Genomic DNA, 14813 nt, shown 5'->3' with positions numbered 1-14813 from the left:
TATTTTACAATAGTTGTATTCTGTTTGTTTTTACTCCTGTCCTTCCTCTAGCCCCAACCTCTCCCATCTATTACTGATGTCTGTCTGGTTTGATTTCTATGTCATATATTTTTAACTTTGCTGTTTCACTAAAGTTCTGAACCTCTATACATTTTACAGACACAGTATATTTGACATGAGTTATCTTGTTGTTATGAGTCCCACCCTTCAGCTCCATTCAACGCCTCCCATCTATCTCTTATCACAATCCATATTGGATTTCTATTTGCCAGATATTTTTCAAGTGTGCTGTGATGCTTCACAAAAGTTCTGAAACTTTCTATTCTTATAGTTTCTACAGGATTGTAAATTAAAGTTACATTTTTTTTGCTAAATGTATAATTATGCTATTGATCGATTGACTATGACTTTTCAAATCACCCAGCAGTGCTATCTGCAGATTTAGCTCCAGGTAAATGTTGCAATTCTTCAGCCATTCCTGGACCTGTGACCAAAAATTACTATTAAGTAATATGTATGGTTAGTTTACAAGTCAATGAAGATCATGTGAACATTATGCACAGGGACAGTTTAAGCTGGGACGTTTTGTTTGTATTTGTTTTCATGCTAAATATTGCTGCGACAACTTGTGCATGGAACAATGTCTTGTACACTTGGATGTCTGTACTCTGGTGCATTTGACCTGTTGAAACAAAACTTCCAACAACCCTGCGACTGAGTGTGACATCCTTTAACTGTGCCACTTCCAGGTTACTCTTCCCGACTTCTCAGAAAGATAACAGCTCCCACTTTTTCCCCCCCACTAGGAACAGTATGACAACACCACAGACAGAAGGAGAAAGTTATACATATATTTGGCAACGCATTGCGCATTAGTTAGCTACATGTCAACAACTGTTGATTTAAACCCTGTTTAACTCGAGTACCTGAGCATCTCGCAGCTCCACCACCACATTCTCACTGCTCCAGCGAGCCGCCATCTTCCTCTTACGGCGACAACAAACGTCCAACGTCAACAAGACGTCACACGACGTCCTGTTCCCTCAAATCACGGACAACGCGAGAACTCCTCCGTGTCTTGTGATTGGTCGGTGACGCTGCAGGAAGGTAGCTATCCAAGATGGCGGCTACCATGGTGGAACATGTTGTCGTAGACGCAGGAGGATTTTTGAAGAAAGCAGCTCTTCAGGTGAGGGTTTAAACCGTGTTACACATCAGTAGTGATGTTCCCCTCCAGGATCAGAAGTATTTAATGTGAGTAACTTTTTATTACAAGCTGAGTGTTTGATGTGAGGTCTGGATAACTACTTAACGTGGTTCATCCTGTTTATATGGCCACATCAACATCATGTAGCTGCCTATATTATCATTTATACATTGCTGTATATATATATATATATATATATATATATGAAATCGGTAAGAATATCTATTTCCTACAAAATTATATATATATATATATATATATAGCAATGTATAAATTATAATATAGGCAGCTACATGACGTTGATGTGGCCATTTAAACAGGATGAACCACGTTAACAAGCTATCCAGACCTCACATCAAACACTCAGCTTGTAATACAAAATAAAAAAAATAAAACATTTTATTTTGTAGGAAATCGGTAAGAATATCTACACCCTGAAGGATGTAGTAGAGGAAATTAGAGACAAGGCAACCCGGAGAAGTCTGTCATTCCTACCATATCAACTGAACTTCAGAGAGCCGTACCCAGAGGACATCAGATTAGGTAGCTAAGGATTTTTAAAATTACACTTTTTGATCAGTTTCTGTTTGTTTGATTTGTTGTAGTGGATATTTTTTTTTTTGTAGACACTTCCTCTCCAACATCACTTCTATAGTTGTTGATGGTAATAAACATATTTCCAGTTTTGTGATGCTGGTACTGAGTATTGTGGTGGTCTGTGTTGAGTGACTGAGTTCTCCAAGAAGACTGGAGACTACCCCAGCCTATCTGCCACAGACATCAAGGTGTTGGCTCTGACATACCAGTTGGAGAGAGAAAACGTTGGGACTGACCACCTGAAGAAAGAACCTGAGGTCAAGGTAAGACGGTGAACAATGAGATGTGACCCCAAATGGAACCCTATTTCCCTTTCTGCACTATATAGGGTTCTGGTCTAAAGTAGTACACTATATAGGGAATAGGGCTCTGGTCTAAAGTAGTACACTATATAGGGAATAGGGCTCTGGTCTAAAGTAGTGCACTATGTAGGGAATAGGGTGCCATAGGGCTCTGGTCTAAAGTTGTGCACTATATAGGGAATAGGGTTCCATAGGGTTCTGGTCTAAAGTAGTGCACTATATAGGGAATGGGGTGCCATAGGGCTCCGGTCTAAAGTAGTGCACTATATAGGGAATGGGGTGCCATAGGGCTCTGGTCTAAAGTAGTGCACTATATAGGGAATGGGGTGCCATAGGGCTCTGGTCTAAAGTAGTGCACTATATAGGGAATAGGGTTCCATAGGGCTCTGGTCTAAAGTAGTGCACTATATAGGGAATAGGCTGCCATGTGGGGCACAACCAGTGAAAGGGACTAGTTAACCCACAGAACCCTGAGTAGGTCTGGCAGCCTGGCTACCTGGATTATTTACATTACCCCCCCATAGGCTGTTCTGTCTTTTTACTGTTGTTTTTATTTCTTTACCTACCTATTGTTCACCTAAAACCTTTTTTCCACTATTGGTTAGAGCCTGTAAGTAAGCATTTCACTGTAAGGTCTACACCTGTTGTATTCAGCATTTCACTGTGAGGTCTACACCTGTTGTATTCAGCATTTCACTGTGAGGTCTACACCTGTTGTATTCAGCATTTCACTGTGAGGTCTACACCTGTTGTATTCAGCATTTCACTGTGATGTCTACACCTGTTGTATTCAGCATTTCACTGTAAGGTCTACTACGCCTGTTGTATTCAGCATTTCACTGTGAGGTCTACACCTGTTGTATTCAGCATTTCACTGTGAGGTCTACACCTGTTGTATTCAGCATTTCACTGTGAGGTCTACACCTGTTGTATTCAGCATTTCAGTATTCGGCGCACGTGACAAATGACCGACGACACAGCTCTTAGCTCTCTCTGTAGATGCCTACTGGACAACTTTTATTTGTATTACATTTAAAAAAAAATTATGAATGTTTATCTTATTAAACACTTTGTTCTAGCTCGCTATTTGTGTAGGTAGCTATCAAGTAAACACAATGTTAAACTTTGATTTGATGTAAGTGTTTCAATGGGTCCACATCACAGCATTGACATGTCGTCTGTCCTCAGGTCCAGGTATGCAGTACTCGGAGACATCCAGAGGCTCCCGTTGGCGTGGCAGGGTTCCACTTTCCCTCAAAGGTACAGTCCAAACAATGACATGAAATCAACTCTGTTGTTAACCATAATAATACTGATCCGTATCCATGTTGAGATGTGAGACCTAAGTAAATGAACAACCTAAAAAAAGGGGCAAACCTCTAGAATAACCATGTGAATGAGGGGAACCATGTGGGATGATCATTAGTACAAATCAACCACTTCTCTTAACATCTAGAATAATAGTTAAGAGTTCTCCTCTCTATCCTCCGTGGTCCAGAGACCGGCTGATGGGCTGTTCAGTGGCAGACAGACGCCAGCAGCACAGACACAGCACAGCTATAACCCTCCAGAGATCGGAGAGTACAACAGCTTCCAGTTCTGGAGGAATCCTCTGCCCTGCTTCGACACTGACCTGCTGGAACTAGTGGTGAGTAGAACACAGACTACCACTGACCTGCCGGGGAGTAGAACACAGACTACCACTGACCTGCCGGGGAGTAGAACACAGACTACCACTGGGGAGTAGAACACAGACTACCACTGGGGAGTAGAACACAGACTACCACTGGGGAGTAGAACACAGACTACCACTGGGGAGTAGAACACAGACTACCACTGGGGAGTAGAACACAGACTACCACTGGGGAGTAGAACACAGACTACCACTGGGGAGTAGAACACAGACTACCACTGGGGAGTAGAACACAGACTACCACTGGGGAGTAGAACACAGACTACCACTGGGGAGTAGAACACAGACTACCACTGGGGAGTAGAACACAGACTACCTCTGGGGAGTAGAACACAGACTACCTCTGACCTGCTGGGGAGTAGAACACAGAATACCACTGACCTGCCGGGGAGTAGAACACAGACTACCACTGGGGAGTAGAACACAGACTACCACTGGGGAGTAGAACACAGACTACCTCTGGGGAGTAGAACACAGACTACCACTGACCTGCCGGGGAGTAGAACACAGACTACCTCAGACCTGCCGGGGAGTAGAACACAGACTACCACTGGGGAGTAGAACACAGACTACCACTGGGGAGTAGAACACAGACTACCACTGGGGAGTAGAACACAGACTACCACTGGGGAGTAGAACACAGACTACCACTGGGGAGTAGAACACAGACTACCACTGGGGAGTAGAACACAGACTACCACTGGGGAGTAGAACACAGACTACCACTGGGGAGTAGAACACAGACTACCACTGGGGAGTAGAACACAGACTACCACTGGGGAGTAGAACACAGACTACCACTGGGGAGTAGAACACAGACTACCTCTGGGGAGTAGAACACAGACTACCTCTGACCTGCTGGGGAGTAGAACACAGAATACCACTGACCTGCCGGGGAGTAGAACACAGACTACCACTGGGGAGTAGAACACAGACTACCACTGGGGAGTAGAACACAGACTACCTCTGGGGAGTAGAACACAGACTACCACTGACCTGCCGGGGAGTAGAACACAGACTACCTCAGACCTGCCGGGGAGTAGAACACAGAATACCACTGACCTGCTGGGGAGTAGAACACAGACTACCTCTGACCTGCCGGGGAGTAGAACAGAGAATACCTCTGACCTGCCGGGGAGTAGAACAGAGAATACCACTGACCTGCTGGGGAGTAGAACACAGACTACCACTGGGGAGTAGAACACAGACTACCTCTGACCTGCTGGGGAGTAGAACACAGACTACCTCTGACCTGCTGGGGAGTAGAACACAAGACTACCACTGACCTGCTGGGGAGTAGAACACAAGACTACCTCTGATCTAGTGGGGAGTAGAACACAGACTACCTCTGACCTGCTGGGGAGTAGAACACAGACTACCACTGACCTGCTGGGGAGTAGAACACAGACTACCACTGGGGAGTAGAACACAGACTACCTCTGACCTGCTGGGGAGTAGAACACAGACTACCTCTGACCTGCTGGGGAGTAGAACACAGACTACCTTTGACCTGCTGGGGAGTAGAACACAGACTACCTCTGACCTGCTGGGGAGTAGAACACAGAATACCACTGACCTGCTGGGGAGTAGAACACAGACTACCACTGACCTGCTGGGGAGTAGAACACAGACTACCACTGGGGAGTAGAACACAGACTACCTCTGACCTGCTGGGGAGTAGAACACAGACTACCTCTGACCTGCTGGGGAGTAGAACACAGACTACCTCTGACCTGCTGGGGAGTAGAACACAGACTACCTTTGACCTGCTGGGGAGTAGAACACAGACTACCTCTGACCTGCTAGGGAGTAGAACACAGACTACCACTGGGGAGTAGAACACAGACTACCTCTGACCTGCTGGGGAGTAGAACACAAGACTACCTCTGACCTGCTGGGGAGTAGAACACAGACTACCACTGGGGAGTAGAACACAAGACTACCACTGACCTGCTGGGGAGTAGAACACAAGACTACCTCTGACCTGCTGGGGAGTAGAACACAGACTACCTTTGACCTGCTGGGGAGTAGAACACAGACTACCACTGACCTGCTGGGGAGTAGAACACAGACTACCACTGGGGAGTAGAACACAGACTACCACTGGGGAGTAGAACACAGACTACCACTGGGGAGTAGAACACAGACTACCACTGGGGAGTAGAACACAGACTACCTTTGACCTGCTGGGGAGTAGAACACAGACTACCTCTGACCTGCTAGGGAGTAGAACACAGACTACCACTGGGGAGTAGAACACAGACTACCTCTGACCTGCTGGGGAGTAGAACACAAGACTACCACTGACCTGCTGGGGAGTAGAACACAAGACTACCTCTGATCTAGTGGGGAGTAGAACACAAGACTACCTCTGACCTGCTGGGGAGTAGAACACAGACTACCTCTGACCTGCTGGGGAGTAGAACACAGACTACCTTTGACCTGCTGGGGAGTAGAACACAGACTACCACTGGGGAGTAGAACACAGACTACCTCTGACCTGCTGGGGAGTAGAACACAAGACTACCACTGACCTGCTGGGGAGTAGAACACAGACTACCTCTGACCTGCTGGGGAGTAGAACACAGACTACCTCTGACCTGCTGGGGAGTAGAACACAGACTACCTTTGACCTGCTGGGGAGTAGAACACAGACTACCACTGACCTGCTGGGGAGTAGAACACAGACTACCACTGGGGAGTAGAACACAGACTACCACTGGGGAGTAGAACACAGACTACCACTGGGGAGTAGAACACAGACTACCACTGGGGAGTAGAACACAGACTACCACTGGGGAGTAGAACACAGACTACCACTGGGGAGTAGAACACAGACTACCTTTGACCTGCTGGGGAGTAGAACACAGACTACCTCTGACCTGCTAGGGAGTAGAACACAGACTACCACTGGGGAGTAGAACACAGACTACCTCTGACCTGCTGGGGAGTAGAACACAAGACTACCACTGACCTGCTGGGGAGTAGAACACAAGACTACCTCTGACCTGCTGGGGAGTAGAACACAGACTACCTTTGACCTGCTGGGGAGTAGAACACAGACTACCACTGGGGAGTAGAACACAGACTACCTCTGACCTGCTGGGGAGTAGAACACAAGACTACCACTGACCTGCTGGGGAGTAGAACACAAGACTACCTCTGACCTGCTGGGGAGTAGAACACAGACTACCTCTGACCTGCTGGGGAGTAGAACACAGACTACCACTGACCTGCTGGGGAGTAGAACACAAGACTACCTCTGATCTAGTGGGGAGTAGAACACAGACTACCTCTGACCTGCTGGGGAGTAGAACACAGACTACCTTTGACCTGCTGGGGAGTAGAACACAGACTACCTCTGACCTGCTAGGGAGTAGAACACAGACTACCACTGGGGAGTAGAACACAGACTACCTCTGACCTGCTGGGGAGTAGAACACAAGACTACCACTGACCTGCTGGGGAGTAGAACACAAGACTACCTCTGACCTGCTGGGGAGTAGAACACAGACTACCTTTGACCTGCTGGGGTGTAGAACACAGACTACCACTGACCTGCTGGGAGTAGAACACAGACTACCACTGGGGAGTAGAACACAGACTACCACTGGGGAGTAGAACACAGACTACCACTGGGGAGTAGAACACAGACTACCACTGGGGAGTAGAACACAGACTACCACTGGGGAGTAGAACACAGACTACCACTGGGGAGTAGAACACAGACTACCTTTGACCTGCTGGGGAGTAGAACACAGACTACCTCTGACCTGCTAGGGAGTAGAACACAGACTACCACTGGGGAGTAGAACACAGACTACCTCTGACCTGCTGGGGAGTAGAACACAAGACTACCTCTGATCTAGTGGGGAGTAGAACACAAGACTACCTCTGACCTGCTGGGGAGTAGAACACAGACTACCTTTGACCTGCTGGGGAGTAGAACACAGACTACCTTTGACCTGCTGGGGAGTAGAACACAGACTACCTCTGACCTGCTGGGGAGTAGAACACAGACTACCACTGACCTGCTGGGGAGTAGAACACAGACTACCACTGGGGAGTAGAACACAGACTACCTCTGACCTGCTGGGGAGTAGAACACAGACTACCTTTGACCTGCTGGGGAGTAGAACACAGACTACCTCTGACCTGCTGGGGAGTAGAACACAGAATACCACTGACCTGCTGGGGAGTAGAACACAGACTACCACTGGGGAGTAGAACACAGACTACCTCTGACCTGCTGGGGAGTAGAACACAGACTACCACTGGGGAGTAGAACACAGACTACCTCTGACCTGCTGGGGAGTAGAACACAGACTACCACTGGGGAGTAGAACACAGACTACCACTGGGGAGTAGAACACAGACTACCACTGGGGAGTAGAACACAGACTACCACTGGGGAGTAGAACACAGACTACCTCTGACCTGCTGGGGAGTAGAACACAGACTACCTCTGACCTGCTGGGGAGTAGAACACAGACTACCTTTGACCTGCTGGGGAGTAGAACACAGACTACCACTGACCTGCTGGGGAGTAGAACACAGACTACCACTGGGGAGTAGAACACAGACTACCTCTGACCTGCTGGGGAGTAGAACACAGACTACCTCTGACCTGCTGGGGAGTAGAACACAGACTACCTCTGACCTGCTGGGGAGTAGAACACAGACTACCTCTGACCTGCTGGGGAGTAGAACACAGACTACCTCTGGGGAGTAGAACACAGACTAGCAACATGTCGTCAGGGTTCCTCTGTCCTACTGCAGTAGTGTCCTCTGAGCAACATGTCGTCAGGGTTTCCTGTCCTACTGCAGTTGTGTCCTCTGAGCAACATGTCGTCAGAGTTTCCTGTCCTACCGCAGTAGTGTCCTCTGAGCAACCTGTCGTCATGGTTTCTGTCCTACTGCAGTTGTTGAGGAATTGAACCATGTGATGGAAACGTTCAAACATTTGGACAGATTGACACACCGTCGTCAAAGATGGATTCACAATGAATCACCTTTCTCTCTCTCTCTCTGAATCACCTTTCTCTCTCTCTCTGAATCACCTCTCTCTCTGAATCACCTCTCTCTCTGAATCACCTCTCTCTCTGAATCACCTCCCTCTCTCCCTCTCTGAATCACCTCCCTCTCTGAATCACCTCCCTCTCCCTCTCTGAATCACCTCCCTCTCTGAATCACCTCCCTCTCTGAATCACCTCTCTCTCTGAATCACCTCCCTCTCTCTCTCTGAATCACCTCCCTCTCTCTCTCTGAATCACCTCCCTCTCTCTGAATCACCCCTCCCTCCCTCTCTCTGAATCACCTCTCTCTCTGAATCACCTCTCTCTCTCTCTCTGAATCACCTCTCTCTCTCTCTCTCTCTCTCTCTCTGAATCACCTCTCTCTCTCTCTGAGTCAATGTCGGTGCTGATGAATTGATGTGGTTCTCGTTATTTACCTGCAGAACCTCTCAATATCGGACAGTGGAGCAGCAGACACCGTCCACACGGGACCTGAGACCGGGATCGGATCAGAGGAACACAAACACTCAAAGAATCATTCAGAGGAGCACGGCAGTGGGTCGGAGGAGGAGGAAGAAGATGGCGGTTGTTGGATCACCCCTAGCAACATTAAACAGGTCCAGATGGAGACGGGGATCTGGGCGTCGCCCGCGGACGTTAAAGTGTCGTGTCTCACCACCGACTTCGCTATGCAGGTACTGAGCCCCAAACGGACCCCTATTCCATTGATAGTGCACTACTTCTAACCAGGGACCCATAGGTAGTGCGTAAGTAGTACACTATATAGGGAATTGGGTTGCCGTTTGGGACTTAACATTTAAAGAGTCGGGTTAAATGAACTTGAATAGGTCGGCAAACTCATCTTTGTTTACATTTTAGTCATTTAGCAGACGCTCTTATCCAGAGCGACTTACAGTAGTGAATGCATACATTTCATTTCATGCATTTATTTTTTTGTGTGTGTAAAACTGTCCCTGAGTGGTAATAGTTGATCTTTTTTAAAGTTGATTAAATTCTGTTGAGACCCATTTTTAGGATTCACATTCAGAAGGTAAACTGGGTTTGTTCCAACAGAACGTCCTGATTCAGATCGGGCTCCACGTCCTCTCTGTGAACGGGATGCTCATCAAACAGGCCAGGAATTACATGCTACGATGCCACGCCTGTTTCAAGTGAGTACCTCCTTTTAGTAGTAAATAAAAAACACCCGTTGATGTCACGAGGACCAGTTTTTTAGTAATTAGACAACTTGTACTCTACCTTGGTCTTTAAGAAACTTAATTAAACGGATAGTTTGACCTTTTCTATTTGTTGTAGGACCACTACCAACATGACCAAGGTTTTCTGTCAACACTGCGGCAACAGAACGCTGAAGAAGGTAGCAGTGACGGTCAGCGAGGACGGAAGCATTCAGATGCATTTCTCAAAGAACCCCAAAGTGCTCAACCCCAAAGGGAAGAGGGTAAGTGGATGAATATGGTACCAGACCCCACATCATACTGTGGTAGGAAACTCATCTTGCTCTCTGTTCCCCGTAGTACTCCCTGCCCCTGCCACAAGGGGGTAAACACGCCAGCAACCCCCACCTGGTGGAGGACCAGCGTTTCCCCCAGCAGCGTGTGTCCCGTAAGGCCCGCCAAAAGACGGACGTCTTTAACCCAGACTTCCTGGCCGGGGGCGGCTCACCTTTCTCCGATCACGACATCTACAGCCGCTCTGCCAACCTGCACATCACAGACGGAGCAGGTGGAGGGGGACGGAGGCGGGCCAACCCCAACGCTGCCCGCAAAAAGAAATGTTAAAGAATCGGAAGCCGTCTTCCACTAAAGAGAATTCCAGAAACTGAACTGTGAAAATAGCTGGATTTAATACTGATGTTTTCTATAAAATTACAATTATTATTATTTTTTTAAAGGTAAACTTAATGAATTCCATGTTCAAATAATGTTTTATATAGCAACTACCAAGTTTGTAAAAGCCTCGAGGTATTTGCACTTTCTAGGCTTGTGTTTGTAACCTGCTCTGACACATTTCATGCCCCCTAATTAAAACACAGTTCAAGATAATTCTGTTTTGGATATATTTTAATAACGACGATCCATCTTACAGCCGAAAAATAAACTATTTTAATAATATTACATAGTTCAGTTACCACATTGTCAAACCCAGATTAGATGGCACGATATAAAAGCTAAAGCATTGGAAACATTCCTGAAAGGGTAAATTGTAAAATTAACTCGTCAAAATGCACAGTAACAGATTCAAACCATTAATTCCAGGTTATTGTTAGTCTACCGTGCCAATATTCCTGAGGGTTAACTCTCTGCTACTTCCGGGTTTACCTCAGGCTCTGATGGCTCACTGTCTCCTTCTGGGTTTACCTCTGGGACTGGGTTATGTTCTGGGCTGGTCAGAACAGGCTTTGGGGGATTCAATATGGCCTCCAACTCAGGGTCTTCCTGTACTTCACGGTGGCTGTCAGCCCTTGGTCTCTCTGGGTTGTCCAATACAGGGTTAGGGTCATTCAAAATGGCTTCCAGTTCAGGGTCAGAGGTCAGACCTGTCTCGGACACAAACTCAGTAGATATGGTGGATGAGACCATGGGATCATCCTCTATAGGTTCCGGGCCTGTTATTGGTTCAGGAAGTCCCGGGTTGTCAACAGGAAGTGTCGGTTGAGGATCAGCTGTGGTGAGACCGTCCAGTTCAACACTGAGGTCTTCGATCATCGGAGTCACCGTCTCCCTCTTGGGAAGAACAAACCCCAGAGACTCCAGGACTACACTCACATCAATACAACCCAGACTGCTGTACTTCTGGATTTGAGTCGGAGGGACACCTGGAGGAGAAAAAAACAAACATGTTTCACATACATTATTATTATAGGAAGTTGTTACTGTGGATGTTCTCGGGAAAGATTGGTTCATCTTCTAGTCTTTTACCATTGGTGGGTAGATCATGTAAATTCCAACTGATGTACAATAACCTGTTGAAATGAAGAGGTGATGAGTCGTGACAGAGTATTTACCCAGTATGACAGAGAGCTGTGCTGGAGGGAACAGGACATGTAGACAGCGGTTGAGGAAAGGCACCATGTCCTCGGCGAAGGAACAGCAGAATTGGACAAACAGCTCCTTCTCTCGGTCGCTGAAGGCCGTCTCTTCAGCCCGGTGGAACGCCACGATCAACTTGGTGACCTGGTGAGGAGAGACATGAAATCATGAAATATATCCTAACGTTTCAACGATAGTCTGAGTCTGAGGGAGGGGGGACCTGGGGGAGAGTCCGAGGGAGGGGGGGACCTGGGGGAGAGTCCGAGGGAGGGGGGACACCTGGGGGAGAGTCCGAGGGAGGGGGGGACCTGGGGGAGAGTCCGAGGGAGGGGGGACCTGGGGGAGAGTCCGAGGGAGGGGGGGACCTGGGGGAGAGTCCGAGGGAGGGGGGGACCTGGGGGAGAGTCCGAGGGAGGGGGGGGCCTGGGGGAGAGTCCGAGGGAGGGGGGACCTGGGGGAGAGTCCGAGGGAGGGGGGACCTGGGGGAGAGTCTGAGGGAGGGGGGACCTGGGGAGAGTGAGGGAGGACCTGATCCTATCAGGGTAACTTCTACTATGGTCAGAGACAGTGGCTTGCAGGAAACAGATGTGTTCATCACATACATACTGTACATCCATAAACCCTGAATACATAACATTTCAACTGTACTAGATAACCATGTCCCAAAGACGGTGATCTTGGGTGAATTAAAGATTAGGATTTGGGGAGAGTAAAATGAGCCAAGATCTGTCTAAACAAACCATCTACCGCGTCGTGAGAGAGCGTCCCGTCTACCGCGTCTAGAGAGACGCCGTCCCGTCTACCGTGTCGTGAGACGCCGTCCCGTCTACCGCGTCGTGAGAGGCCGTCCCGTCTACCGCGTCTAGAGAGACGCCGTCCCGTCTACCGCGTCGTGAGAGGCCGTCCCGTCTACCGCGTCGTGAGAGGCCGTCCCGTCTACCACGTCGTGAGAGGCCGTCCCGTCTACCGCGTCGTGAGAGGCCGTCCCGTCTACCGCGTCGTGAGAGGCCGTCCCGTCTACCGCGTCGTGAGAGGCCGTCCCGTCTACCGCGTCGTGAGAGGCCGTCCCGACTACCGCGTCGTGAGAGAGCGTCCCGTCTACCGCGTCGTGAGAGAACATGGGACAGCCTAGACATGTCAATATCATAACTTTAGCAGCAGACGTAGCGTAGCATTAGCAGAGACATACAGGCGTTCGTTACCTTTACCAGGGCGTCCTCCAGGTACTTGGTCACCTGCTGGGCCAGACCGAGGGGACAACAGAGCCTGAGGTCGTTGAAGGCCGTCAGGATGTTGTTGAGGAAGCAGGCCAGAGGGGGGAAATCCAGCAGAGCCATAGGGGGCTGGAGGGTACATGGCTGGGTACTGGTGGTCTGGAGGGTACCTGGCATGGAGCCCCCACCCAGCATAGAGGGGAGAGAGATCAGAGTATACAGGTTCATGTCCTCCTGGAACCTCTCTATGGCTTCCTCTACAGCTTTATGGAAGGTATCGGCCGCCACACGCTGAAACATCGGAGCCAGCTGGCCGAAGTACATGCACTGTCCCAGCAGGGAGTCCAGGCGGCCGCCCACCCCCCTCTGGAGGTCTCGGTCCAGAGTCACCAGGAACTCGGATACCTGCTGCACCACCCAGCCGTGGAAGATGGCCCCTTCGTTCACCACCTGGTCCTGACCACCTTTCAACACAGACACTACCGTATATCACAACGCTGCCCAGACAGTGACCTGCCATTTCAGTTGTACTATTGACCTGTACTGCACCGTACCCACAGTACTGACTGGCTTTTCCAGAACATATGTACTGTATATTTGTAATATATCTTTAGATAATTCTTGTTGTGTTTATAATCTTCATATTTTTATGAAAATTGTAAATCGTATCAAATAATTTCAGCCTTAAATGAAATAAAGTGTTGTGTCACCGGGAGACAGCAGGGGGTCCTCGTCAGAGAAGATGGCTCTGTACTGGGTGATGATGTCAAACGTGTACCTGGAACAGAGGAAGGAAATATCAGAGAATAAAAGGGGGCATCAGTCCTGTTTCCTCAGTCCTTCATTCAACCATTCCAATGCTAGATAACTGAAGCCGGGTTACACACGCGACAGGCCTCGATGGTCTTGGTGATGTGGCAGTAAGGGTCATCATCGGGGACCGTGGACAGGATGGAACGGAGCCAGCTGCCCCGCGCCTGCAGGAACTTGACCCGTTGCCAGCTGCCCCGCGCCTGCAGGAACTTGACCCGTTGCTCCGCCTCCGTGAACACGTCGATCCTGCGCAGGTAGCCAATCACACGCAGGCACACAGGAAGTTGGGAGTTGCTACGTAGCTGCTGCAACAGCTGGTTCAGCATGAGCTGAGCTGACTGACGCACTTCGTGGACGATTCCCTGAAGAAGACACATAGGACAACTTTAATACTGTTACAGTAGAGGTCAGGGAATCACTCTGAGCCGTCTGTGTTGACAACTTTAATACCGTTACAGTAGAGCTCAGGGAATCACTCTGAGCCGTCTGTGTTGACAACTTTAATACCGTTACAGTAGAGGTCAGGGAATCACACTCTACCGTCTGTGTTGACAACTTTAATACCGTTACAGTAGAGCTCAGGGAATCACTCTGAGCCGTCTGTGTTGACAACTTTAATACCGTTACAGTAGAGGTCAGGGAATCACACTCTACCGTCTGTGTTGACAACTTTAATACCGTTACAGTAGAGCTCAGGGGATCACTCTGAGCCGTCTGTGTTGACAACTTTAATACCGTTACAGTAGAGCTCAGGGAAACACACTTTGTTACAGTATTAAGACAAGAGGTATTTCTAGATCTACCACATAGCTTGTCAGACTGTGTGTAGACAAAACTAATATAATAATAAGGAAGTGGTACGACCAGCGGTCATGTTGGAAAGCTTCAATAGTTGATCTGAGTTTTATTCTGACCGAAT

At 48.6% G+C, this 14813-nt stretch overlaps 4 protein-coding genes across 7 annotated transcripts in view; 1 reads left to right on the top strand and 3 right to left on the bottom strand.

The window, feature by feature from the left end:
* Nucleotides 1-1026, bottom strand: part of wdr59 (WD repeat domain 59) — a 98153-nt gene extending 97127 nt beyond the window's left edge. For all 4 annotated transcript variants that reach the window (XM_045689783.1, XM_045689785.1, XM_045689786.1 and 1 more), the window contains exon 1: nucleotides 927-1026. In XM_045689783.1, the coding sequence (XP_045545739.1) occupies nucleotides 927-980 (54 nt within the window). In that variant the 5' untranslated portion in view covers nucleotides 981-1026. The remainder of the gene's footprint in view (nucleotides 1-926) is intronic.
* A 12-nt stretch (nucleotides 1027-1038) lies between these two features.
* LOC106562814 (RNA-binding protein NOB1) lies at nucleotides 1039-10880 on the top strand. Its single transcript, XM_014127831.2, has 9 exons — nucleotides 1039-1189; nucleotides 1618-1750; nucleotides 1934-2067; nucleotides 3295-3366; nucleotides 3605-3754; nucleotides 9258-9509; nucleotides 9889-9986; nucleotides 10132-10276; nucleotides 10353-10880. Exons 1-9 carry the CDS (start codon nucleotides 1121-1123, stop codon nucleotides 10614-10616), a joined length of 1317 nt encoding a protein of 438 aa, XP_013983306.1. The 5' UTR covers nucleotides 1039-1120; the 3' UTR covers nucleotides 10617-10880.
* Nucleotides 10881-14256, bottom strand: LOC100195715 (conserved oligomeric Golgi complex subunit 8). The gene is made up of 5 exons (XM_014127832.2): nucleotides 13969-14256; nucleotides 13792-13859; nucleotides 13070-13545; nucleotides 11843-12011; nucleotides 10881-11653 (listed from the first exon to the last, which is right to left on the bottom strand). The coding sequence occupies exons 1-5, from the start codon at nucleotides 14013-14015 to the stop codon at nucleotides 11130-11132; spliced, it is 1284 nt and encodes a 427-aa protein (XP_013983307.1). The 5' UTR covers nucleotides 14016-14256; the 3' UTR covers nucleotides 10881-11129.
* Nucleotides 13882-14271, bottom strand: LOC123723971 (conserved oligomeric Golgi complex subunit 8). Its single transcript, XM_045689787.1, has one exon. It carries the CDS (start codon nucleotides 14269-14271, stop codon nucleotides 13942-13944), a length of 330 nt encoding a protein of 109 aa, XP_045545743.1. The 3' UTR covers nucleotides 13882-13941.
* Between the last annotated feature and the right edge of the window lie 542 nt (nucleotides 14272-14813).

The sequence above is a fragment of the Salmo salar genome, chromosome ssa11, assembly GCF_905237065.1.
Source record: "Salmo salar chromosome ssa11, Ssal_v3.1, whole genome shotgun sequence".
Taxonomy (NCBI): domain Eukaryota; kingdom Metazoa; phylum Chordata; class Actinopteri; order Salmoniformes; family Salmonidae; genus Salmo; species Salmo salar.
The sequence above is the reverse complement of the archived record's forward strand: the minus strand, read 5'-3'. Positions and strand labels throughout refer to the sequence as shown.

What these genes read in the sequence shown, in the direction of transcription:
- LOC106562814 (XM_014127831.2), top strand. Translation starts at nt 1,121, where the DNA reads ATGGCGGCTACCATGGTGGAACATGTTGTCGTAGACGCAGGAGGATTT. An exon ending in TGAAGAAAGCAGCTCTTCAG is followed by an intron (nt 1,190 to 1,617) that starts GTGAGGGTTTAA and finishes TTTATTTTGTAG; the next exon opens with GAAATCGGTAAGAATATCTA. An exon ending in CCACCGACTTCGCTATGCAG is followed by an intron (nt 9,510 to 9,888) that starts GTACTGAGCCCC and finishes TTGTTCCAACAG; the next exon opens with AACGTCCTGATTCAGATCGG.
- LOC100195715 (XM_014127832.2), bottom strand. Translation starts at nt 14,015, where the DNA reads ATGATGACCCTTACTGCCACATCACCAAGACCATCGAGGCCTGTCGC. An exon ending in GGACCCCCTGCTGTCTCCCG is followed by an intron (nt 13,546 to 13,791) that starts GTGACACAACAC and finishes CTGTGTTGAAAG; the next exon opens with GTGGTCAGGACCAGGTGGTG. An exon ending in ACAGCTCTCTGTCATACTGG is followed by an intron (nt 11,654 to 11,842) that starts GTAAATACTCTG and finishes TTTCTCCTCCAG; the next exon opens with GTGTCCCTCCGACTCAAATC.
- LOC123723971 (XM_045689787.1), bottom strand. Translation starts at nt 14,271, where the DNA reads ATGTGTCTTCTTCAGGGAATCGTCCACGAAGTGCGTCAGTCAGCTCAG.